The sequence below is a fragment of the Nelumbo lutea genome, chromosome 8, assembly GCF_056320005.1.
Source record: "Nelumbo lutea isolate HS-2025 chromosome 8, American lotus-T2T, whole genome shotgun sequence".
Classification (NCBI taxonomy): Eukaryota; Viridiplantae; Streptophyta; class Magnoliopsida; order Proteales; family Nelumbonaceae; genus Nelumbo; species Nelumbo lutea.
In genome coordinates, this window is record NC_142691.1 from 40,488,915 (window position 1) to 40,514,832 (window position 25,918).

The following is a 25,918-nucleotide window of genomic DNA, read 5'->3' on the forward strand; positions in this document are numbered from 1 at the left end:
GAACCAGCAGGGTGCGTCCTACACACTGGATCCTTCACAAGAATCCTCTGGAAGTACTAAACACTGAATCCTTTTCAGTCTTTCTTGTAAGACTGATGTCAAGAACAGATTTCTTGACTTTCTTCTCTGCAAAGATCTAATCTTGCAAAGGCAGATGGCGGCGGCAGGAGGAGATTTCCAAAACAAAAGGCTGAACTGTTTTTCTGTTTTTCTGGAGAGTATGAATCAGATCAGGGCTAAATTCGCAGGAGGTATCCTATACCTCTTCAAGGTGGTTCGAAATCTCCTCCTTTCTTCTTGATTAAGAAACCTCCCTTTTTTTTTAGGAGTTATCCCAATCCAAATCAGTATTTGGATAGGGGATAATCTTAATCCTTTTCTGCAGATAGAGTTAGCTTACTCCTGATCTTATCAGGAGGTTACCAGATTCAAATCTAATTTGAATTTGGTCTCTAAGAGTGGATAAGGCTAAAAGGCCCAATCCTTTTACTAACTTTAATCTCAAATTCGCCCCATGGATGGGTGATCATATCAGCCCACCTCGAAATGGGCTTTTGGCCCATTAAGTGTTCAGTGTCTAATTACTTTCCAATCTGCTGCCCAGTTGGGCTTCTATGTATGGCGTGGGACCCAAGCATTGATCTACACACCAGCCACATGGGTTCGGCCCAGCCTTTAATACAAGGCCCAGCCAAATTCACTGAAAAACTCAATGAACCCCTTGAGTCCATCATATGGACCCTATGGGCCCAACACTTACATTAGTGGTCCCTGGGCCAAGCCATCTTATAAAAACCCAGGGACTGTGGGCAGGTGCAAGATTAGCCCATCAGGTATTATCCTCAATGGTCTTACACTTAACCTCTCAGCCCTTAATGATCAAGCACTGCCCGACAAGAGAAGACATCTCTCTCGGCTGCAAGGAACAGTGCCGCACTCTCCTCTCACATGGATCCCGGGAATTAAAACCATTTGCAAACAATTCGAAACCGAACATATATATATAAATATATTAATTTTGCAAAAACAAAATTCCAACGATTGAAATCAACTGCCGGCAGTTTGGTTTCCATCAGAGAGAGTGCATTCCCGATCATTACCCTTTGTCCGACAAAGTGGCTGATTTTGTCACTATGATCACCCACTCAGATGAATTCTCAAACTGCCCCAACATACCCAGGTTTTGATCCCCGCTAAGGATCTCACTGAATGGCATATCAAAGGCAGCCCGATCCAACACCTAGTGAAATGTCATAATCGAGTCTAGGGGTCAGGTGTAACTTTCCAGTTTTGCCCATCTATCTCCAAGGTCCAGGGCAATACTGGAAATCTGGTCCGGTTCAAGGATTCAAGTAATCCCATACTGCATGTGCCTCGGGTCTTACCCTGATGGCTGAGACAGGCCATCCCAACACTTGGTGGCACACCAGTATCAGCCTTGGCAGGATAAATCTCCCCAGACTTATCCAACGGCTGTGAACATTTAAAACTAACATGAGTCTCTATAAATGTCCAGTTTTAGGGTTTTACACAGAATTAAACCAAACAACATGAATCAAACATGCACTTTATTTATTTCCACTAAATAACAAAAGTACATCAAATCAGATTGAAGCTAAGGGCATACAAAACTGTCTAACAAATCTGACACCTAGTGCAGTATCATAATCGAGTCTAAGGGTCAAGGGTAACTTTCCAGTTTTGTCCATCAATATCCAAGGTCCAGGATAATAATGGAAATCTAGTTTGGTTCAAAGATTCAAGTAATCCTACACTGCATGTGCTTTGGGTCTCACCTTGGTAGCTGAGACAGGCCACCCCAACACTTGGCAGCACACCAGCGTCTGCCTTGGTAGGATAAATCTACCCAGACTTATCCAATGGCTGTGAACATTCTAAATTAATACAAGTCTCATTAAGTGTTCAGTTTAAGGGTTTTACATAGAAACATACCACACAACATGAATCAAACATGCACTTTATTCATTTACACTAAATGTCAAAAGTACATCAAAACTGATTAGAGCTAAGGGCATACAAAACAATCTAACAGCTTCCACTTGCATTTAGGTCCAATCTGGTACAAGCCGGAGTCTCATGCTTTCCACGTGTTTCTCAAACACTTTCTGTGTGAGTGGCTTAGTCAATGGGTCTACCACATTATCCGCTGATGCTACCCTCTGAATCAAGATGTCCCATCTACCAACAATCTCTAGTAGTACATGGTACTTCCTCTCGATGTGCTTCGACTTCGAGTGGGCTCGAGGATCCGTAGCTTGAGCGATTGCTCCATTGTTGTCACACAACAATGGGATAGGTGATGTGTTGGACAAAACCACTCCTAATTCATGAATGAACCTTTTCTTCCACACGGCTTCCTTGGCAACTTCACTTGCAGCAATGTACTCAGCTTCGGTCGTGGAGTTAGCCGTGGACCCCTGTTTGCTACTTTTCCAGCAAACAACAGACAATCCTATCGTGAAAACATACCCTGATGTAGACTTTCTATCATCTGGATCCGACTGGAAATCGACATCAGTATACCCCAGAATTTGTAGAGAATTACCATCGAATACCAGACAAAACACTTTTGTCCTTCAAAGGTATTTGAGTATGTTCTTCACAGTAGTTCAATGCTCCTGCCCTAGGTTGACTTGGAACCTGCTTACCACACTCACCGCCTGAACAATGTCAGGGCAAGTGCACAACATGGCATTCATGATGCTGCCTACGGCTGAGGCATAAGGAACGTCTTTCATGCCCTCAATCTCCTTAGAAGTCTTGGAAGACATCTTCTTGGAGAGAGTGACTCCGTGCCTAAAAGGAACATTTCCTTTCTTGGAGTTCTCCATGCTGTACCTTTTGACAAATTTGTCAATGTAAGCAGCTTGGGATAATCCAATTATCTGCTTCGATCTATCTCTATAGAGTTGAAGTCCCAGTATATAGGAGGCTTCTCTAAGATCTTTCATGGAGAATTGCTACGAAAGCCACACCTTGACCGAAGTCAACATTCCTACATCATTCCCAATAAATAGGATATTGTTTACATACAACACCAAGAATGTGACCTTATCCCCACTGGACTTCCTATAAACACAGGGCTCATCCGGATTCTGCTCAAAGTCAAATGATTTGACGGCATAGTCAAAATGAATGTTCCAACTCCTAGAAGCTTGCTTAAGTCCATATATGGATCTATTGAGTTTACATACCATGTGTTCCTGATCAGTAGTAACGAAGCCTTGTGGATGCTGCATGTAGATATCTTTACTAAGATCTCCATTCAAGAATGCATTTTTGACATCCATCTGCCAAATCTCGTAGTCATGTTATGTTGCTACAACTAACAGGATCCTAATGGATTTAAGCATGCCCACGGGTGAAAAGGTTTCCTCATAGTCGATACCTTCTTTGTGAGTATACCCTTTCACCACCAAACGAGCTTTGAAGGACTCAACCTTGCCATCGGGGACCTTCTTCCTCTTATAGATCCATTTGCAACCAATTGCTTTTACCCCAAAGGGAAGATCTACTAGAGTCCAGACTCCGTTGGCCTCCATGTTCATCTTAGCTCTCATGGCCTCCACCCACTTCTGGGAATCTATGTCCAACATAGCTTCTGTGTAAGTCACGGGATCCTCCTCACTATTCAAGGCTTCCAATAGGTAACTATCCTGGTCATAACCATAATGGACTGGTGGCCTAGATACTCGGGTGGATCTTCTAGGTTGGTCACTACCTAGAACTTGTGGGACATCTCCTACTGCTACTGAGCTCTCCTCATCAAGATCTATTTCCTAACAATGGGTGTCCAGGATGTAATCGGTCTCTAAGAACTAGGCATTTCGACTGTAGAACACTTTCTACTCACCTGGGTCATAGAATAGATAACCCACTGACCCTTTGGGTAGCCTACAAATAGGCAACAACTAGTCTTGGATTCCAACTTGTCCGCACTCGTTCTTTTAACGTGCACAGGACAACCCCAAATCTTTAAGTGTCTGACACTTAGTTTCTTTCTAGTCCAAAGTTCATATGGAGTTTTTGGAACCGATTTGGTTGGAACCCGATTCAGCACGTAGATTGCAGTCTCTAGTGCATATCCCCAAAAGGATGTGGGACATTCTGATCGTGTGAGAAGTGACCGGACCATGTCTAACAATGTCCTATTCCTCATCTCTGAAACACCGTTAAGTTGTGGTGTTGCAGGAGGAGCTAATTGTGATATTATCCCATTGACCTTCAAGTAGCCCCTGAATTCGTTAGAGAGATACTCGCCACCTCGATCTGATCGAAGGGCCTTAATTTCTCTCCCTAACTGTTTCTCGACTTGTTGTTTGAACTCCTTGAACTTTTCAAAGGATTTGGACTTCTGTCTCATCAGGTACACGTAACCATATCATGAGTAATCATCGGTGAAGGTGATGAAATACACGTGTTGGTTACAAGTGTGCTTGTGCATCTATCATGCTTACCGTTAAATGGTCGTTTTGTCATCTTACCTCGGAGGCAAGGCTCACAAGTGGGAATATCTTCTCCGGTTAGAAAATCTAAGGGACCATCATTTACCAGCCTTGTGATTTGGTCAATATCGATATAGCCAAGTCGGTAATGCCACAGGCATGTGGGACTAACTATATCACAAGTCCTTTTCTTGGGGATTTCAACCGATGTAGTTTTGGTTAAGTTAGTTTCTAGAGAAGGATGTAGAACATAGAGACCATTCTTTAGTTCCCCACATGCGATGAATTTATTGTTCCTTTTAATAGTAATCATATTACTAAAATAGACAGTATATCCATCAGCACATAGTTTAGAAACAGAAATCAAAATTCTCCTTAAATTTTATACATAAAGACAATCCTTAAGTACAAGTATTCCTTCTCTAAAGACTAATTCTATGGTTCCTATCGCCGTAGTTGCAACACTTGCAGATGTCCCCAAGTAAAGCGTCACTTCTCCTTCACTCATCCTTCTGCTTACTTTGAGCCTCTGCAGTGAAGTACATGCATGAGTTGAAGCCTCAGAGTCAACACACTAGGACATAGAAGCAACTAACAGATTAGTTTCTATGACACAAGTTTCGAAATTACCTTTCTTAGATTCTAGGAAGGCAGGACAGTTCCTCTTCCAGTGGTCGGCCTGCTTACAGAAGTGACAGGCATCAGATGCCTTGTCTTTCTTTTGCTTCTTAGATTTAGTGGCCTTTTTCTGGGGCTTCCTCTTTACCCTCCTCTTCTTGCCTAATTTTCCAGTTTCAACAAGCATGGCTATCGGCTCATCCTTCCTAATCAGTTCTTTGGCTCGTTACAACATATTGCTGAGCTCTTGAATGCTGACATTCAGCTTATTCATATTATAGTTCATAATGAACGGATTGAAGGATGGAGGTAAGGAGTTAAGAATGGTGTCTATCTATGTGACTAGATCTAGCCGGGACCCAAGGGCCTCCAGCTCGTTTATGTAACCCATCATCCGGAGACAATGGTCATGAACTTGCTACCCCTTGGTCATCTGCGCGGTCATGAACTGCTTTAGGACCTTTTGGCAAGGAGAACGGTTCTGCTCTTCGTACATAGTTTTTAGACTATCCAATATGTCTTTGGCAAGTTCAATTTGATCGAACTGCCTCTACATCGGATTATCTAAAGAGCCTATGATATAGCAGCGGGTTAGGGAGTTTTTCTCCTCCCACTCTTGGTAGTCCCTCCTACGGGCTTCTGAAGCCCTGTCTCCTAAATGATTCGATGCAGGATTCTTTGCCACTTTATCTAACTTTTCTGAAGTCAGGACTAGCATAAGGTTTTTGTACCAGTCGGCATAGTTTGGGCCCTTAAGATTATTATCGTCGAGAAGCTTTGCAAATTGACCGTTTGCCATTTTTTGGTAAAACAACAAAACGTTAGTCCACAACCTTAGTTTGGTTCATGTTACCTATATAGATATGACTTTTAATCTATGTTCCATTTCCATTTGTTCATCTCTGAGATTTCCCTCCTATCTCAGTGACAAAGACAGCGAAATGTCTCTGGAAATGTGGGAAATCTCATAAGGTGCATGGAGCCAACTGTTTCAGCTGCATAACCCCACCACCTTTCTATGAAGGATCACATCCACTCATCATATGAGTTTTCCCTTTGTCCTCTATCAGACAAGGTTCATAGCCATTTTAGGGTAAACCTTTCTATCCAGTGATAGCTCACCCATCATATTTAGGTTACACCAAGGTACTGTGAGAGAGTTCCCATTTTTTGGTGAAGCCCCTCCCACATCGGTCTATGACGCCCCTATCATCTTATGAAACACTTTGACAAATCCAACAGCAAATGGATAGCCCATTTTTATAGTGTGTTTCCTCATTACTGAAGGACTCATCATCGTGCTAATGACAAAAGGCCTTTGGAGAGTCCATCACATGAATCTCCCTATCACTTGCACTCATATTTGCTAGAGGGAACAAAATTTATGCCCTAGTTAATTTAGATCAAACCAAAGTGGCTACCATTGACTTTCATAAAGTCAGATTTTTGGTGGCCCAATTCAGCTAGGGTTTCCGCATGCGACCCCTTTCGGGGTTGTGGGGCCCACCACGAAGGGAGGGGTCATCCAATGACCGTAAGGGACACCATGGCAATGATGTGCATTCAGCCATGGTGTAAGCAAGAGCCACTATCGTATCACCATGGGCCAAGTGCTTATGGCCCATGGTCGCATCACATCAAACATCCATACATCACATGCAATGGAAGAATTGATCCAATCAATCACTTGTTGTAAAGCTCATTAATAAGCCCATTAAAAGTTAACAATTAACATTATCTAGGTATATGGGCTGAATAGCAGTTAGCAGTTCGGCCCATATAGCTTCCACACAAAATGGGCTTTTGCAGTTTTAACTCTTTAAAATTAGGCTTCATAGCTTGGGCCAAATTAATTCTTGCAATTAAACATTAGTTTCAGACCTAAAAGTGGGAGAAATCATGACTGAAAATAGTCTCCTTCGAACCCTAGATTTAGTCCAAACAGTTTTGGTCAAATCTGGTCCGAAACAGTCTGAAACTAATTTTCAATTCAATAAGTCCTCTTAGTTGCTAGAAAACTTTTGACAAGGTACATACGAAAGGTAAGTCTGTTTTTAGTTTTTCTGGGTTGCTCGAGGTTATGAAATGTTGGAGAACCATCGTTTGCAATTTCTTCTTGATTGAGAATAGATGCGGACAAATGAGCATCTTAGGGAAATCAATAACTAAGACCCAATAACATCACATCAAAATCAGTCTTAGGAGAAATTGAAAGTATGTTCCTCCGGATTTGAGAAATTCTTACAATCACTTTTGTTTCTCTCTGAAAGAAATTGAGCCTGAACAACTTCTGTATTGAGCTACTATAGTAGCTTGGAGAGAAGGGTGCCTAACACCTTTTCTCTCCCAATCCTTAGAACTCAAAATATCTTAGTTGTGTGCCTTTCCCATGGAAAATGGAGTCACTATCAAAGACTTAAATCGAGTTTTCAAATCCAAAAATAAGGGTCAATTTCCTCTAAAAAATGGGTGGCGACTCCATTTCTTTGAGCCGGCCATGATGAACTTCCCGGAGCTCACAACCATTGACCTTTGGAAGTCACAAAACCCAAGGATAGAGTATATGGTGATAATTGGTCACTTCATAGAAGCTAATTGGAGGTTACAGAAATATGTTCTCAATTTCGCCATGTTCCTCCACCTTGTCGTGGGGTTGATATCGCAAATGCTATTTATAAGTGTTTAAAGGAATGGGGCCTTGAGAATAGGGTATTTACAGTTTCTATGGATAATACATCATATAATGATACATGTTTAACGCTTTTGATAGATGTTTTCTAAAAATAAGAAGTTTCTTTGTGATGGGAAAATGTTCCATGTGTAATGTTGTGCACATATTTTGAACTTGTTGGTTCAAGAGAGTCTTGGGGAGATTAGTCACATCATTGAAAATGTGAATGAAAGTGTTAAATACATTAACCAGTCTGAGGTTAGGAAACAAACATTTTTTAAAATTTTACAACAACTACAACTTGGTAGAAAGAAGTTGGTTATTGATTATCCTATTCATTGGAATTCAACATTTGTGATGTTGTCATGTGATTTAAACTTCAAACATGTGTTTTCAAGATTTTAAGAAAGGGAACTGGTGTGTCCAAAAGCACGTTGTTAAACACTTCGGAACACCAGTTTAAACATTTATAATTTTTCCAACTCTCAAACAACTACTAACACAGTAAAGGGATGAGAACGGGTTGCATCCACAGGATCTTTCCTTTGACCCTCGAACATAGAAAGAAACGAAATAAAAATCTGCAATTTGATTAGAGGTAGCAATCTCTAGATCTCTCCTTTGACCCTCGAACTTCTCGAGCTAGACCTTCCGTCTTACCTGGCCGAATTATAGATCTGTAGAAAAGAAAATGAAGATCAAACAGAATGAAATAAATTGTAGAAAGGAAATAATGAAACTGGAATTGAAAGAGCATAAACTAAAACTAAAATAAAGTAAAAGTAGTTGGGATCCGATTCCAGAGGTGGCAATAGTGGTGTTGGCAAACTGAAAGTAGGAGCCTCTCGTCTTGCTTAGGCGTTCTCCTCTTCCTCTACCCTTGAACTTCTCAAAATCAGCCTTCCATCTTACCTAGGGGTAGAATCCAACCCCTTCTATAGGGACCCTGGAACCCTTTTTATAGAGAAGGGTGGACACAACTGGAAATAGGGAGAAAGATGGGGAGTGGCAGCTAGGATTTAGCAAAGTTAGGGATGCCCTAGGGTTTCTAATGGATGGCTAAGATGGTTTTGGGGTGATACTATGGCTGAGAATGAAAGGAGAGGGTGCCCAATATTATGTAGGGTTGAAATTTGGGTGCTTGGAAATTGAGGGTGTAGATTAGAACATATAGGGTTGAACGGTTAAGATTAAAAGAATAGGTGGCGCCCTAGATTGAATGGTTGAGATATAAAATGGAGAAAGTGGTTAAGATTTAATGGTAGGGGAGCTGAATGGTGAGGATTAGTAGAATAGGTGGCGCCCTATAGTTTGAAAGCTACAAAGGAGAGCCCAAAAATGGATGGTGGAGATTACACAGTTGGGGTAGCTAGGGCTATCTAAGGAGGAAAAGAATGGGTTAAAAAGGCTCCCTAGGGTTTGCTAAGGAGAGGGAAGCATGGAAATACAGTAGGATGGGCGCCAACTAGGTTTAGCAAATAGGAGGCGCCCTCCTGTTCTCAATTTTTTTACAAAAACACCCCCTCTCTCAATTGGTCTTCACACCAGCTTCCCAAAAACTGTACTTCAGCCATGAAAACTTCATAGTTTTCTACATAATTTGCACAGAGACCCTTAGAGGTCACATAATTAATTTTAACTAGGAAAATGTACACTTTGACTACTCTAAGGCTAAAAATACCCCTGAATTGATGATGCCCTTAAGGCATCAAAATGTAGGGTTATCACACCCCCCAACTTAACCATTGCTAGTCCCTTTGCAATGCAGCCTTAAAATTACACTAAGCATAGATCCTTCCCATCTCAAGATCATCCCTAACAGAATTAATCAAGCATCCTGATTCCAGCATTCTCAAATTCTGTATAGATCGGTATTGGGCATTAGGGGTAAAACTATTTTGTTTTAAATATTAATAAAAACTTGGCTTGAAAAATCTTATTTACCCTTTCGTTTGCAAACTGTCTTGATAAGATGAGATTGATTTTAAAATCAGATAGGTATTCTTCTTATTATTTCTGACAGTGGATTTTTACCCCTGAACTTATTTTTATTGTTATCTTTCACCGTTTTATGTGAATCCTGACACTTGCCTTAGGTGAAGAGACCTGGTTACTGAGTGTTAGGTAAGTGTCTTTGGCATTCCCTTTTCCGTTTGACGCAAATCTCGATGCTTGACTTAGGTGAAGAGACCTGGTTACTAAGTCTAGGGCATCTATTAACATTTTATCCCCTTTTTTTAATTCTTTTTTTTTTTTGCAACACTGTTCAGGGTAGTCCACTGTCTCTTAACAATTTGAAGAATTTTGTCTAATTCCCCAAATGAGATGTCCATTTCCCCCGATTTACAGTTGATATTTGCATTAGTCGTTGCTAAAAACGGCCATCGTAAAATTATCGGGTTGTGGTTCAGTTCTTCAGTTGGGGTCATGTCTAGGACAACAAAATCTATAGGGAAATAACAATTTTCTATCCTAACGATGACATCCTCGATGACAACTCGAAGAGTTTTGACCGATCGATCAGCGAGTTGCAGAATTATTGGGGTAGGTTTCAACTCGCCGATCCTGAACCTTTCATAAATAATGGACGGAAGCAGGTTCACACTAGCCCCTAGATCTAATAGGGCCCTATCAAAGGTGATTCCATAAATTATATAGCTAATAAGAGGAGCACCCGGGTCTTTCATTTTCTGGGAAAGTTGGTTCAGGAGGACCGCACTCACATCTACTGAGAACATCACATTTTGTGGGGCTGATTGTTGCTCCCTCTTTTGGGTGCATAGTTCTTTCAGAAACTTTGCATAAGCTGGGACATGTTGAATCACATCGAGGAGCGGGATGTTAAGGTATACTTGTTTGAAAAGTTCCCTGATCTCCTCATTGTGAATCTCTTTCTTTTTCCGCGACAGGACGACTGTGAGTGCGGTGGGAAAGGGGACTATAGATTGGTTTACTTTAGGCTCTTTTTCTAAGTTTTCCCTTTCTTCTTCTCCCCCTCCCCCCCCCCCCCCCTCAACTTAGGATTTTCTAACTCATTTTCTTGTTCTTTACTTTCTTTCTCATGCGGGTCTTCCAAAATTCTCACTCCTTAAAGTAGTTATAGTTTTAGCATTTTCGAATTGGGGATTCTGAGGTGGTTGAAATTGTTGAGAAAAACCCGGTGGCTAATTCCTAAGGTTTGCAACCAGTTGACTCGGTAGTTGCCCCACTAACCTCCTTGCATTAGCTTCAGCTAGCTGTCCTATTTGGCTTTCTAACCTAGCAATGGACTGCTATTAATTTAGGATCAACTGCTGCAGCTCCATAAATTGATCGTCTATTGATCGGGATTGAAGGGGTTGTGGGTAGCCCTGATATGGTTAGGCCGATTGACTCCTAGGGTACACCTGCTGGAACTGGTTTTGTACTACTGGCCTCTAAAACTGTTGGGCCATGGAGTTGAACGAAAGTTGATGGCACTGTACATTGGGTTTATGTGTCCTCCAAGATAAGTTATGATGGTTTTTCAACCCAGGGTTATAAGTATTAGAATATGGATCATTAGTGGGCCTTGAGAAACTTTGGGCTGCTTGGACTTGTTCTTGGATAAAAGGTGGAAATTGGGCCGCAATAGGACAGTCATCAACCTGGTGGACCGAGCTGGCACAAATGGAACATACTTAGGGATAAGAGGTAGATGGGCCCGATTGTTGGTTAAGAGTGAAAAACTGGTTGAGTTTCTGGGCTAGAAGGTCTACCCTATCCAACTTTCTAGAAATGGCACTCAAATCCATTTTTTCCTTGGGCTCTATATTATTTTTTACCTCATAGAGCCTTGTTCATAAATGCCCCTCCCCCCCCCCCCCACACGATGCATCTACCATTTGCCTGTATTGATTTGTCAGGCCTTCATAGAAGGCTTGGACAATTTGCCACTAGGACAGGCCATGGTGTGGGCATTTTCTCATTAACTCTTCCATCCTTTCCCAAGCCTCATGAATTTGTTCACCTAGTGTTTGGGTGAATACCGTGAAAACTCTCCTTGACTTGGGTTCGAAACTTGCTAAAAATGAGCATTTAATTAAATAATAATAGCATTTAGTGATGTCTCAAACTTAAAGGCTTAATTAAAATTGGTATTAATGAGACCAATACAAATCTGTATCAATCCAATACGGATGAAAAATACAAAACTATCTAGTCGTATATTTTGTGTATCAAAACTCTTCCAAAAGATACATATCAGCCGATATGAGCCGATACTTTACAAAATTTAAAACATTAAAAATAACTATCAGACTTATGCTTTTTTAGCGTTTCTCTTGATTGGTCTATCCGCTAACTAGATATCAGCAACACTTTCTTCCACGGTGTGATCTTTGAGGACATTTATACGAGGCAGCCCAAGGATTTGAAGATCCTCGCTTTTCCATCATCTCTAAGTACATCAAAGTAGTGATTTTTTTGCAATAATTGAATGCGCAATCAAAAGAACGAAAAGATAATAGATCATTGGATTTAATAATGGATATGGCACTAAACAGACCAGAATGGCAAAACAAGATTCACGCAACCCACCCCATAAAGCTGGGATAAGGGCTGGATGACAGTAGAACAATCACCATCATATTATAAAGAATAATAGCATTTAAAGTATCGTGTATATATTTTCCTAGGTCTAAATCTAAGATTATTAACATAAGTTTCCATGATACCTTTGATGGAGCAATTTGATATTTTGAATTATACTCAAAAAGGGGAAGCTCTGAAAGGTGAAAATAGACACAATTAGTGGGGATTCCGCACACACACACACCTTAATTGATAACCCATTTAACTATTTAAGTCATCAGCACAACACTCCTTAGACTTTGAGTGTGCTGAAACTCAATGTTAATCAGGGCTGAGAAGGGATTTTCTGAGAAGAGAACAGAGAAGGGCTGTACCAGTTGGCACAGCTCTGACTCTAGCCATCATCATGTCAAAGGATAGAGCAACTGATTTTTTTTTCCTTTTCTTTATAATTGGAGGTTCGGCAACTGATTACCATTGCTCAAGCAGTCAAGCTCAAGACGGAGATCTTTCACCATCTAGCTTTGATGGAAAACACTAACCACAAAGTCAAATTTGTATATTATTCAAATGATGAGTTAATGATTCCAGATCAGATTACTACAGATTGAACGAGCAATATCAAACTTAATCCAATAACAAAACTGGACTCTAATTCGCAATCAAATTCAATCCAAATAGACTTAACGAGCATGCAAATCCAACATTATCAGATTAGATTCGATAAAAATCCAATCCATTGACACCCTATGTTTACCAACTCAGAGAGGTTAGAAAAAAATACTGACAAAATTAAACAGGAAACTGAGCTAAGTCCATTGCATTATTGCACCCAAAACAGTTTCAACAAAATGATGCATTTAGTTAGCCTGTCATTGTATTCTCTTTTCCTTTCATCAACAATTGGTGCAGTAGTTTACAATATCATTTACACCATGCCCAGAAAGAAGGATCTTGCAGTTGCAGAAGTGCCAAGAAACTCGTCTGTTCTCTTAGTCTCTTGGCACTTCTGCAAGATCATTTACTACATGTCCTGAAAGAATGATCACATCTACCAAAGGTGACATCTTAAGGGGCTCCTCCCAATTGGAATGAGCTTTTGACCAAGTGTTTTCTTGAACCTTTATTAGCTTGGTGAAACTTCATCATCTGGAAAATTTTCAGTACCACAACTAGACTCTAACAGAACAGTTCCCCTGTAATTTGTCACTTGGAGATCACATTTAGATGAAAGGTAGGAGGGCATCTGGCTTGGAAATCATGCTTCTTGCTTCTGATGAAGGAGATGCCCAGAAAATAAATTTTGAAATCTCCTTATCACTCAAGGCAATACGTGCATCTCGAAATGGAGGTAAGCACTTATCTTTTGCCAATTTAAGACAGGATCCTTTGGAAACAGCAAGACAAGCTGCCATCTCACGCTCTTCGCATTTCTCTCTTGCTGCAAAATCCAGGAGCTCCACCAAACAGGGTTCGCCACCATGGTGGTTTGCACTTGCTAGAAGCACTGATTGAACACCCAATCCTTATGCCAGCCTTCCAAGTATGAACAAGATTTCTCAGAATGTGACAGTCAAAAGATAATAAGATTGCTGCCATGCTTTTAAAATATAATATTGACATATGCAAAATAACATCTTTGTATACAATTTGATATAAGAGCATTCCATGGTGGTTTTCCATTGCATTTGAATGCACTACTTCATCTTCTGAAATGGAGACATTTCTAAATTTTAAAGGAAATATAAAACGAGTTTATTTATTTTTTGGTAATAATTGGATATCCTGGGTTTCTTTTTTTTTTTTTTTTTTTTGCTCCAAGGGGCTAAACAACAGGGGGTAGTCCATCCCCCCAACCCAAGTGCAGGTGGGATTCAATCCCATGTCTCCGTTACAACCAGCAGGAGACCTTACCAACCAACCAATTGGCACCTTGCTAATGAGCTCATTTATTGAGAAATTAGATTTGTGGAGATATGCCTCAAACTAAAAAGTTATAAAATAATAAGGACTAAAATAGAATGGATACAATGTCAATTTATTAAAAGGAGAAATGATCAGGAAACAATTAGGATTGGAGACAAAGACATCTCAATCTGACCTTTTTCACTACTTTGTTACAATAACCCATGACAGGGGAGAGACTGAAGAGAATGTTTCCCATGAAATTAGAGCCAGGTGGGCTAAATGGAGTGGTATGTCTAAAGTCCTATGTGATAGGAAACTACCACTTAAGCTAATTCTTCTTTCATTTTTTCCAAAGTAACAACCCACTTTGCTCAGGAGCATTCTTTTTCTTTGTACTTCGCAGCTTAGGCTCTAGTAGGGATGAGCATTCGGTTTGTTCAGTTCAAAACCGAACCGAAAAACTGAAATTTTAATAACTGATCTACCATATGCAAAAAACCGAACCAAAGCTGTTTTTGTTAAGACTGATCAAACCAAACCAATTTTTTACTTGGTTGTATTGGTTAAAAACCGAAATAGAAATCCACACCCAACCAAAAGCATTGGACCTTTGGCACAGCTCAATAACAAGAGCCCCAAGAAGAAGAAGAAGAGAAAGATTTCGAAATTACCTGCAGCTTGTAACCGAACGTGAATGCCTGAATCGGATGATGGTACAATGCACTCTGGAATCTGGATCATGGAATATGAACTCTGGAAGCCTTCCAATCTCTGAAATCCGAATTGATGGTTGCAGGTAGCAATCTTGCAATCTCTATCATCTGGTTGCAGCTGCTGTCGTGCTGGTCTCTCACTCTCTTCTGAGTTCTCACTCCAGTTTGAAAGGTGAGAGTGAGATCATGAGATGAGAATATGAGACGTAGGTTGGGAAGATTGCAGTCCCAGTCTCTGGCTCTCTGCACTCTAAAATAGACAACAGCATTGGAGACTTGAAGAGTTGAAGTTGGACGAAGAGAAGAAGATGAAGGGGGTTAGACGTGCTCACAAAGGAAGGACTGAAGAGGGTCTTTTTACTTTATTTTAGTTCTCCCTCTTTAGTTAAACTTCTTGAGTCTTGACATTTAAGTTTCCTAGTATTTGGCTTTATAATTTCCACTTTCCACTAATAAAGTAATAAGTATTACATGCAACTGAGTTCCAACAGATAGGACTGTAATTATTTTGTGTCCCATGCATCAAGGTATCAAACTAGAAACAACCAAAAATATTAAAAAAATTATATAGCTTTAAAAATAAATCGGTTTTTAAAGCTGAAATATATTGAAACCAATTTTCACAGCCAAAACCAAACCAAAAACCAATCAAACCAAACCGATTGAACCGAAACCAGAATTTCGGTTTTAACCGAATTATGCTCACCCCTAGGCTCTAGGAGCCCCTTGCACTTCTTTCTTTTAGAATACTAGGAGGATAACAAGTCTGACAAATTCCATGCAAGAATATAAAGTCTTCTCTTAATTTACATTCTTGCCGTGAAGATACCACATGAGATACAACTTACAAGGGCTCTAACCGAACTCTTCTGAGTTCCCAAATCAAGGTTTCCATTTGTCTGCCTGTTTTAGGCATATTAGCTTTAATAATGAAATTGGTTTGGGAAATTGTACAGCAGCAATCTATCAAAAAAAGTGTACAGCAGCATCAATCCCAACTGCTAAAACACCTGCAGCCAAGAGCTGGTTTTGTGCCATATGTTAGTTTGTGCAGCTGAGTAACTTACTGCTTGGCAATTCTAAAGCCAACCAGCTCGGCCAGCTGCAAAAAAAATTCTTCAAAGCCTCTCTCAATAACAAAATTAATAAGCATATCTTATACGGCTACAAGTACATTTGACTGTATGAATGCAAAATGCATCCTCCTAAGAACTAAGGCATCCATTTTTCACTTCTTCTAGGAGTTTAAGAATCAAAGCAGTGTTAGTGAATGTACAGCAGTTACCACACTAGTTCCTTTCTCAATGCATAACATGAAAACATGAGAGATGGTAAAAGAATTTATCAGAGAAGAAGAGAGAAATATTCAACAAGGCCACCAAAAAGATGATATAAGGAGGTTCCTTAGTTTATTTGTTACACAGAAAACTTCAACTTTTTTTCAAGTTTGCTTATTCATTCTCCAATTCCCATGGATATTCCAAGCTTCACTCATCTGCTCATCTTCTCCTTGTGGAGACAATTATAATCAGGATATAATCAGAATATGTATAATCAGGATGAATGTCCTCCCTGCTTCGATTAGAAATGATAGACTTAATAAATAAGCTATAAAACACTAACAAAAATACATCTAAACCCATCTCTTTATTTTCGCGGAGCTGTAGATATGGCAACCATCCAGAAACAAGCACACTTAGTCACGCCTTTCGATACCTAAACAAACAGAGCAACCCAGAACCGTAACTTTTAAACCTTAAGTTCATGGTCATTGCACGTTGCAACAGAAGATGACATAAATTCAAGTAATGTAAGAATACCTCGCATTGCTCTATAACTTTGGTCTCGGAGGCCTGAAGCGCCGATTTCCAGATCCTTGCGTCTCTGAAAGCTAGAACGAAAGGACCAATAGAGGGATCATCTGATACACCAGCAGGTATAGGTCCTCTCAGTAAAGGAATGGGATGACCAAAGGTGATTACAGTGGCAGATGGTGAGTAATCGTCGCCGTCGGCCTCACTTGATGGATGCATCGTCCTATAGGGTTTTGAGTTTCTAGGGTTTTTGACTAGGAGTTTCTAGGGTTTTGAAATTGACAGAGAGCTCCTATATCCATTTACTTATCCATATGAGGAACTCGGGCTTGGAAAAAACCAGCCCAAAACCAGCTTGTCAAGGTTTAGAATGTGTTTTTCTTTTTTTTGGGTAAAATACTAAAGCCTCCCTGAAGTTTTTGACAATCATAAAAGCCTCCTCTGTAATTTCACTTTAACAAAAACCTCCCCTGAACTTTTAAGAAATTCAATAAAAATCTCCCTTCCATCATTGATAGACAGAAAACTATTAAAATTATAAAATTGCCATTGATTAAATCGTCAAAGCATCATTTAAATATTTCAAAATACCAGAATCGCCCCTATTTGTCCAATAGGATCGTCTATGTGTTTAAGTCTCTGTATGCGGCACCATTATCGTTCATGACCTTCAACCCTTTACCCTTCTGCAATTGTTCTAGTATTTTTCTTCTTGTAGTCTTCCTTCTCTTCTTTATTGCCTTTCTTCTGGTTTCTTGTCTTCCTTCTTGGGTATGGGGGAGATGAGTTCCACCTTCTTCTTCATCTTCCACTCTGTTCACTCTCAAATTTTTGATGGGTCTATTTTCCCTACCATAGTTAGCTTATTGTTGCCACTGTCTCCTTTTACATCTTTGATACCTTTATCCACCACAGAACACAACAGCAAAATGAAAAGATGATTAAAATTTAAAGGCAAGAAAATGAAGAGATGTAAACCAAGTTAAGTGAAGTAGGAAACCAGAGTTGAGTATAATACACACCAAGAAGTCAAAGCAACGGGGAAATCTAAATACGGAGACATTTTTATAAGAAAAGGGGAAATCAAAACAAATAACTCCCATGTGAAAAACCAAAACTACTTCCCAAAATATTTTGTTAGTAAATCAGAAGAGATGGGAGCAATGGATCCCAATCTCAAAGCAATTGTTCTTTAAAGCTAGCACTATTTTTTGAGCATCGGAACATATGCAAATTTCTTCATAATTTCAATTTTGGAGCTCCATTATAGCCTACATAATCACAAAGAATTCATCTTGGCCAATAAAGGTGGGCTGAGAAGTTTGGTCTCCAATAATCTTTAAGCAGGTTAAATTTCTAGATAGCATAATAATACCAAAACTGAATAAGGAGTCAGAAATTTTCCTTGCATCAGTGAATATAATCAGTTCAGTAGCATTAGACATGGATAGTTGCATTCTATGACCCTCAAAGAAAATATTAGCTGATGTAGGTTCATGCCATATATCCATAGATTGTTGAAACGTTTGGTTGATAATAACAGTAATTCTCTATGGTAAAAGTTACCTATTTCTAAAGCATTTCTCATTTCGAGCATGCCATATATAATAACAAGCAATAGCTACCCACCCTAAGATTCTCATAAATAGTTGATTATCAGAAATTTGATTATATAAATTGTTTATACATGAAATCCAAGATCCTTGAAAAATGTTATGCAAACATAAGTTCCAAGCATTTCCAAATAGAATGGTCTGAGAAAATTAACAATGGACAAAGAGATGAGTTAGAGATTCCTCCTCCCCATTACAAAGAACACAGAACTTATTTGAAATTTCCACAGAGTAGATCCTTTACTGGAATAAACTCATTAATCACTCTCCAAAAAAATAATTGATAATGTAAGGGAATAGTAAGTTTCTAGGTTTTAGATAAACATAAGATCAGAGAAAATATTTGGAAGGGGAGTTAATTGTTTCTTTTGGTGTTCCTTCTTTACTGTATATTTTCTAGTTTCATGACTTGTCCAAATGTTAGCACCCAATTTTTGCTTGGTCCCTTCACCCTACCTCTTTGTAACCTCTTCTTAGACATCAAAAACTTAGAAACACAATCAGATCATCTTGAGACTTTCCAAAACCCGAAAATACCCTCTTTTGACACAACCCATAGGACAAGCAAGAAACTTGATCATACATCATTCCTAGACTCGGAAACTACAACTAAGTTACACATCAATTTTCATGACTAAACTCCAAAGATCCACTGTTCGTCATGCCCCTATCTATGCGATATTCAAACTCCAACTCCTCAAAATCAAATCCAACATAACCATCACCTCAATTTATGAAACAATCAACTAAGTGAATTCCAACACGAATTTATGACAACCAACTACAAAAATATCAAGATCACATTCTGATGGTCCTGAATGATTACCAAGGTTGACCATATCTTTCTCATATTAGAACCATCCACTTAACTCCTCACCCTAATCCATGACTACTTACCAAATTGTAGCTCAAAATTCCCTTGTTTGACCTAACATCAAGCCTTGATTCTGTTTTGGTGAATCTTATTGATAAAAAATTCACTTGTCACAAATCTCCTTCATCCAAACCTTATTTGACCAATCAAACCTTACCACAGTGTTCAAAGACCCAAAAAACCCACCTCGTCAAATTTCACAACTAAATACCAACATTTGATCATCGAAAAAGTAAGATTCCATTTCAGGCCCTCTCTTTGATTGGAAAACTATAAGCTAAGACCATGATCTGAATTAAATCTATTAATCCAGACTATTAATCAAGGATCCATAGTTTCCATTAGATTCAGGATATCCAGAAGTGCCAACCCACCAAATCTCATACCAAAATTCCCCCGTTTGACCCTTCATCAAACAAATATTATATTTCAGCAAATCTCATTGATCTGAACTTGTCAGCCTTAGATATCAATCATTTCAAGCCTATTTGATCAATCAGACATCACCACTTTGTTCAGATACCCAAAAAACCCTAACATGTCAAATTTTACATCCTAATTCACCCATTTGACCATTAAACTAGAAAGATGTCATTTCGACGCACTAAATTAAATTGCCACATCATCTGTCCCAACCTGAAGCCTCAAAAAGTTGATGGCTGATGTCAAACCCATTCTTGACCCATTAGAACACTTGGACCAGTGAATTTGATTCTAATAGGCTTAAAAATCTCAAAATACCAAACAAACCCCTAATTGAAACAAAAAAAAAAAGACAAAATAGCATTTTAAAGTTCACCAAATTTATGTTTTTTGCCACTGTAAGCCCCATCCCAAGCCTTCATTGGATGCACAAAATACATGAAAAACCACCCCCAAATTGGAGAAAATATTTCACCAAACAGGAAAGCTTGAGTGGGCACCTATTTCTTTGAAGAATCTTTACCTATTTTTGTGAAAAAAACCTCTATTGAACCCCAAGCACTGTAGATGGACAAGTTTTAGACTTGACCCCCCCTCCCATTCTCTATAAATACTGACCTAATTTGAGCTCAAAAGGGGGGACTAAAGGGAGGAAACCTAAGAGAGGTCCCTAGAGAAAGAAAAAGAGAGAGAAGGCATTCTTTCCCAACTTCTGTGAGACACCCATCTTGCTTGAAATCCCAAAATCTCTAAAAACAAGCTCAAGCCTCATCCCTTGTTTTCTAACTTAACACCAGAATCACTCAGCCCAACTGCCTTGCTCAAATTTCGTTTGAAGTCCTTTGAACTACTGGAAAACTCCCATCAAGGTACATACAAAAGGTAAGTCTTTTTATTTTTAGTTTTTCTGGGTCGCTTGAGGTTTTGAAATGTTGGAGAGCCATTGTTTTCAATTTCTTCTTAACTGAGAATAGAGGCAAAGAGGCGAAGCCCTTAGGGAAAATAGTACTTAAGACCCGATAACATCACCTCAAAATCGGTCTCAGGAGAAGTTGAAAGCATGTTCTTCTAGATTTAAAAAATTCCTACAACCATTTTTGTCTTTCTCTAAAAGAAACTAAGCTTGAACAACCCCCGTATTGGGCTGCTATAGCAGATTGGAGAGAGGGGTGCCTAACACCTTTCCTCTCCCAATCTTTTGGACCCAAAATCTCTCAATTCAATGCCTTTCCCATGGAGTATGGAGTCACTATCAAAGACTTAAATTGAGTTTTTAATTTGAAAATGATGAATCATTTCCTCTAATACCCTTAAACTGGACATATATGAAACTCATGCTGGTTTAGAATCTTCACAGCCATTGGATAAATCTAGGGAGATTTACCCTGCCAAGGCTGACATTGATGTACCGCCAAGTTGGTTAGAGTGGCTTGTCTCAGCTGCTAGGGTGAGACTTGAGATACATGCAGTGTGGGTTTTTCTTAAAGCCCTGAACTGGACCAATATTCCAATATTGCCTTAGACCTTGGAGATAGATGGGCAAAACTAAAATGTTACACCTGACCCCTAGACTTGATTATGATACTGCACTACGTATCGGATTGGGCTGTCTTTGATATGACAATCAGTGAGATCCTTAGAGGGGGTCAAAACCTAGGCATGTTGGGATAGCCCGAGAATTCATTTGAGTGGATTATCATAGTGATAGGATCAGCCCCTTTGTCAGACAAAGTGAATGATCGGGGATGCACTCTCTCTGATAGAAGTGAGCCTGGAAGCTTAATGGGCCTAAAAGCCCATTTCGAACTCGGTTAATTAGATTAATTAAATAGGGGTGGCTTTGGGTTTGGATCAACAGATAAGATAAGGAATTATCCTTGTCTTCTTAAAGAGTCCAAATCCAAATAAAGATTTGGACCAAAGGAACTCCTAATTTGATTAGGAGGACTGATCTTTATATGTAGATAAGATAAGGGATTATCCTTATCACTTAAAGAGTCCAGATTCAATAAAAGATTTGGATCAAGAAACTCCTAATGAAATTGGAAAATTGTCTCTTTAAGGCTATAAATAAGAGAGTAGGGCAAACCTTGAATACACACTCACTCAATACAGAGAGAAGACAACTCAGTTAGACTGTTCTTGCCTTCTGCAATTCTTCTTCCTGCTCTTGCTGTCCTACCCTGTTCGATCTCTAGTTCTCGGACTTGATCAAGATTAGATCTTAATATTGCTTCTTGCTAGAAGAAACAATTTAGAAGCTGTGCTCACTGTCTCATTCAATTCTTGCTGAAGATTCACAAGTTCTTGGTGAAGAACTACATGTTGATCCTGCCTCATCATAAGTTGTGTCATCTTCAGTGGAGGGAGAATTTGGTACACTCTTTGGGCATAAACACCTACATTGGGAGGAACATTCTTCTGTGGATTCCTTATTAGGTATCTCCCTCCCTTAATTTGGTTTCAGATTTAGTCCAGTTTGGTTACAAGAACGAAGCTTGAAAATATAGTTTTCTAAATTGGGAATAGGATTCCCAGATGGGAGTAAAGAAATTTTTGAAATTTCGCCCAACCTTCCTGTAGGGTTCGGCCATCCATATGATGGACCTCCCATCCCATCAGAAACTAACTAGCTAAATGTGTTGGATTTGTGAGAAGCAATATAAAAAAATAGATATACAATGACTACGGATTGTGTGAGAAGCAATATAAAAAACTAACTAGCTAAAGCATGTATTGGATTGTGTGCCTAAGTATGCAATGACTATGCGAATGGTGACCATGGATGGAGGGATTTGGACAAAACTCACTTGTGAGGTTATCCTTTTACTAAATGTTTGATGCATTATAAGAATGGTGAGGGCATCTAATAGATCTTTATCTACCATGGTGGACTTTCATGAAGTAAGGACATAAATGTTTGATGCATGTGAATGAGAGGATTTATCATGGGATGTAAAATGGTTCTAATGCAAATTTCCAATGGTGGGACCAATCGCTAAATGAACAAAAAAAAACTAATATCTTATTATGATAAACAAATACAAAAATATAAGTAATAAGTGCAAGGGGCTAAATGACGTGCTATGGATTGACCTTAGGGTGTAATCAACTAAAACCACAAGATATTAAAAAAAAAGACATAAATGAAGGGATGAGAGATCCATCTCATGGATGCCCAAAGATTGTGGAATAACGGGGCGAATTTCAAAAATTTTTCTCTCCCTTCACTGGGAATCACATTCCCTATTTAGAAAATCATATTTTCAAGGATCATTCTTAAACCTTAAATTAAACCAGATCTGAACCAAAAGGAATAGGAGAGAATTATACCTAATACAGAGAAGTAATATCTCCAAACGAAGGTGTTCACGCCCAAGGAAGGATCCAAAGACTGCTCCCATTGAAGATGGCGCAGTGCAGATGGAGTAGAATATGTTAGATAGTTTTGTATGCCCTTAGCTTCAATCGAAATTGATGTACTTTACGAGTTTATTGTAAATGAAAAAAAGTGCATATTTGATTCATGTTCCCTTGGTATGTTTTTGTGTAATACCCTTAAACTGGACACTTATTGAGACTATTGTTAGTTTAGAAAGTTCACAGCCAGTGGGTCAATCTGGGGAGACCTATCCTGACAAGGCTGACACTGTGGTGCCATCAAGTCGGTTGAGGTGGCTTGTCTCAGCTACCGGGGTGAGACCCCAGGCACATACAGTGTGGGATTAATTGAATCTTTGAACTGGACCAGATTTCCAGTATTGCCCTGGACTTTGGAGATTGATGGGCAAAACTGGAAAATTACACCCGACCCCTAGACTCGATTATGATACTACACTAGTTGTCGGATCGGGGTGTCTTTGATGTACCAAGCAGTGAGATCCTTAGCAGGGGTCAAACCCTGGGTATGTTGGGACAATCCAAGAATTCATCTGAGTGGGTGATCATAGTGACAGGATCAGCCCCTTTGTCGGACAAAGGTAATGATCTGGGATGCGCTCTCACTGTTGGAAACCAAGACTGCCGGCAGCCGATTTCAACCGTTGAGATTTGTTTTGCAAAGTATATTTTATATGAGATATAAAAGTATATATATTATGGTTTCTAAAATGTTTACAAAAGGTTTTAATTCCTGGGATCCATATAAGTGGAGAGTGCAACACTGTTCCTTGCAGCCGAGGGAGAAGTCCTCTCTTGTCGGGCAGTGTATGATCATTAAGGGCTGAGAAGTTAAGTGTAAGACCATTGAGGATAATACCTGATGGGCTAATCTTGCATCTGCCCACAGTCCCTGGGTGTTACAAGGTGGCTTGGCCCAGGGTCCACTTAGGGTAAGTGTTGGGCCCATAGAGCCCATTTGATGGGTTTCAGGGGGTGCACTGTCTTTTACAGTGTATTCGACCAGGCCTTGTAACAAAGGCTGGGCCGAACCCATGTGGCTGATGTGTAGATCAATGTTTGGGTCCCACGCTATACAAGGAAGCCCAACTGGGCAGCAATTAGGAAGGTTGAGTGAGCACATAAGCTTAATGGGCCTAAAGCCCATTTCGAACTAGGCTATTTATTTAGTTAATTAAAGGGGCGAATTCTGAGATGGATTAGCAGATAGGATAGGGTCTTAATCCTATCCATTCAGAGAGTCCAAATCTGAATCACATTCAGATCTAGAAACCTCCTAATGGGATTAGGATAAAGCTAATCTAATCTGCAGATAAGATAAGGGTTTATCCTTATCACTAGAAGAGAAGGCTGATCCAAATATGATTTGGATAAGCACCTCCTAATGGGATTAGGAGCTGATCTTTTAAGGTGACAAAAAGGAGGGGGTTGCAGCCTTGAGAGAGACCAACAAGAAACACATCAGATCCTCTTTAGTGCTGAAATCAAGAAGAGAGATTTCTGCAGCCTGCGAATACTCTCTTGCTGCCTCTCTGCTCTTGTCGCCCTGTTTGCCAGTTCGATCTCCAGCTGTGGGAGAAGTCAAGATTGGATCTTGACATCAGTTCTTTGAGAAAGGATTGAAAAGGAAGCTGTGCTCACGTTCCATTCTACTGTTTCTTGCAAAGGACAAAGTTCTTGGGAAGAACACTGCTGATTCTGCTCCATCCTGCACTGCGCCATCTTCAGTGGGAGCAGTCTTTGGATCCTTACTTGGGCGGGAACACCTTCGTTGGGAGATATTACTTCTCCATATCAGGTATTATTCTCTCCCATTCCTTTTGGTTCAGATCTGGTTCAGTTTAAGGTTCAAGATTTATCGTTGAAAATATGATTTTATAAATAGGGAATGTGATTCCCAGTTGAAGGGAGAAGAAATTTTTTGAAATTTGCCCCTTATTCCGCAATCTTTGGGCATCCATGTGATGGATCTCTCATCCTTTCAGTGGTATCAGAGCCCAGGTTCAAATCTTGAACCATTTTGTTTCAGATCTGAACCTGCGCAATTTGGGAGACGGCGTTCTACCCAATTTGCACAGATTTGGTTTTTGGGAAATTTGTTCCCAAAACAAATGGGCAAATAATCTGAAATTAATTTTAAATAAATCTGATTATTTTTTAGAATTGTTCTTTATAATTTTCTTGATTGATGGGCTGTTCGTACAAGAGGAGATCGAATTCTTGGTTTGCGCAGGGAATCTGCGATTTTGCAGTTCTTGATTTATTTTGGGTTTGTAAATATTTTTTTTCTAGACTCAATGTATAGGTATTTTTATTTTGGATTGAAGTTGGCGGCGCAGAAAAGGAGATTTCGCAGAGAAGGAGATTTCGCAGATGAGAGAAATGATATCTGTGATTTGCAGTTTGTGAAACTGCATTCTGTGATCTAACCTCTGTTTTGCAGGAAGGATTGTGCGAACAGCCCCGTTTGACTGATTCTTGTTTTTCCTTTTATCAGTATTTAATTTCAGATTATTTTCTCGAATTAAGGATTTAATTAAAAATCAAACCCTAGACCCATTCGAACCAAGATTGGTTCAAAACTGTTTGGACAAATTATAGGGTTTAATCAAGGCTGAAAGTCAGCCCTAATTTCCCACTAATGGGCCTAAGGATTGATATTTAATTAAATGGTTAATTCGGCCCAGCCTGTAAAGGCCCAATTTTAAATAGTTAAAACTGCAAAAGCCCATTTTAAAGGATAAAGCTATATGGGCCGAACTGGGTAACCCTAATTCAGCCCATATACCTAGATAATATTAATGGTTAATATTATGGAATTTTAACGGGCTTCCAACGGGCCTTATAGATAATTAATTGATTGGATCA

The 25,918-nt window shown here is 39.5% G+C and overlaps 1 protein-coding gene across 1 annotated transcript; it reads right to left on the bottom strand.

Annotated features, from left to right (window-relative positions):
• Positions 1 to 13,147: 13,147 nt before the first annotated feature.
• LOC148843888 (uncharacterized) lies at positions 13,148 to 17,083 on the bottom strand. The gene is made up of 3 exons (XM_088959465.1): positions 16,748 to 17,083; positions 14,886 to 14,985; positions 13,148 to 13,831 (listed from the first exon to the last, which is right to left on the bottom strand). The coding sequence occupies exons 1-3, from the start codon at positions 16,958 to 16,960 to the stop codon at positions 13,530 to 13,532; spliced, it is 615 nt and encodes a 204-aa protein (XP_088815591.1). The 5' UTR covers positions 16,961 to 17,083; the 3' UTR covers positions 13,148 to 13,529.
• Positions 17,084 to 25,918: the final 8,835 nt, after the last annotated feature.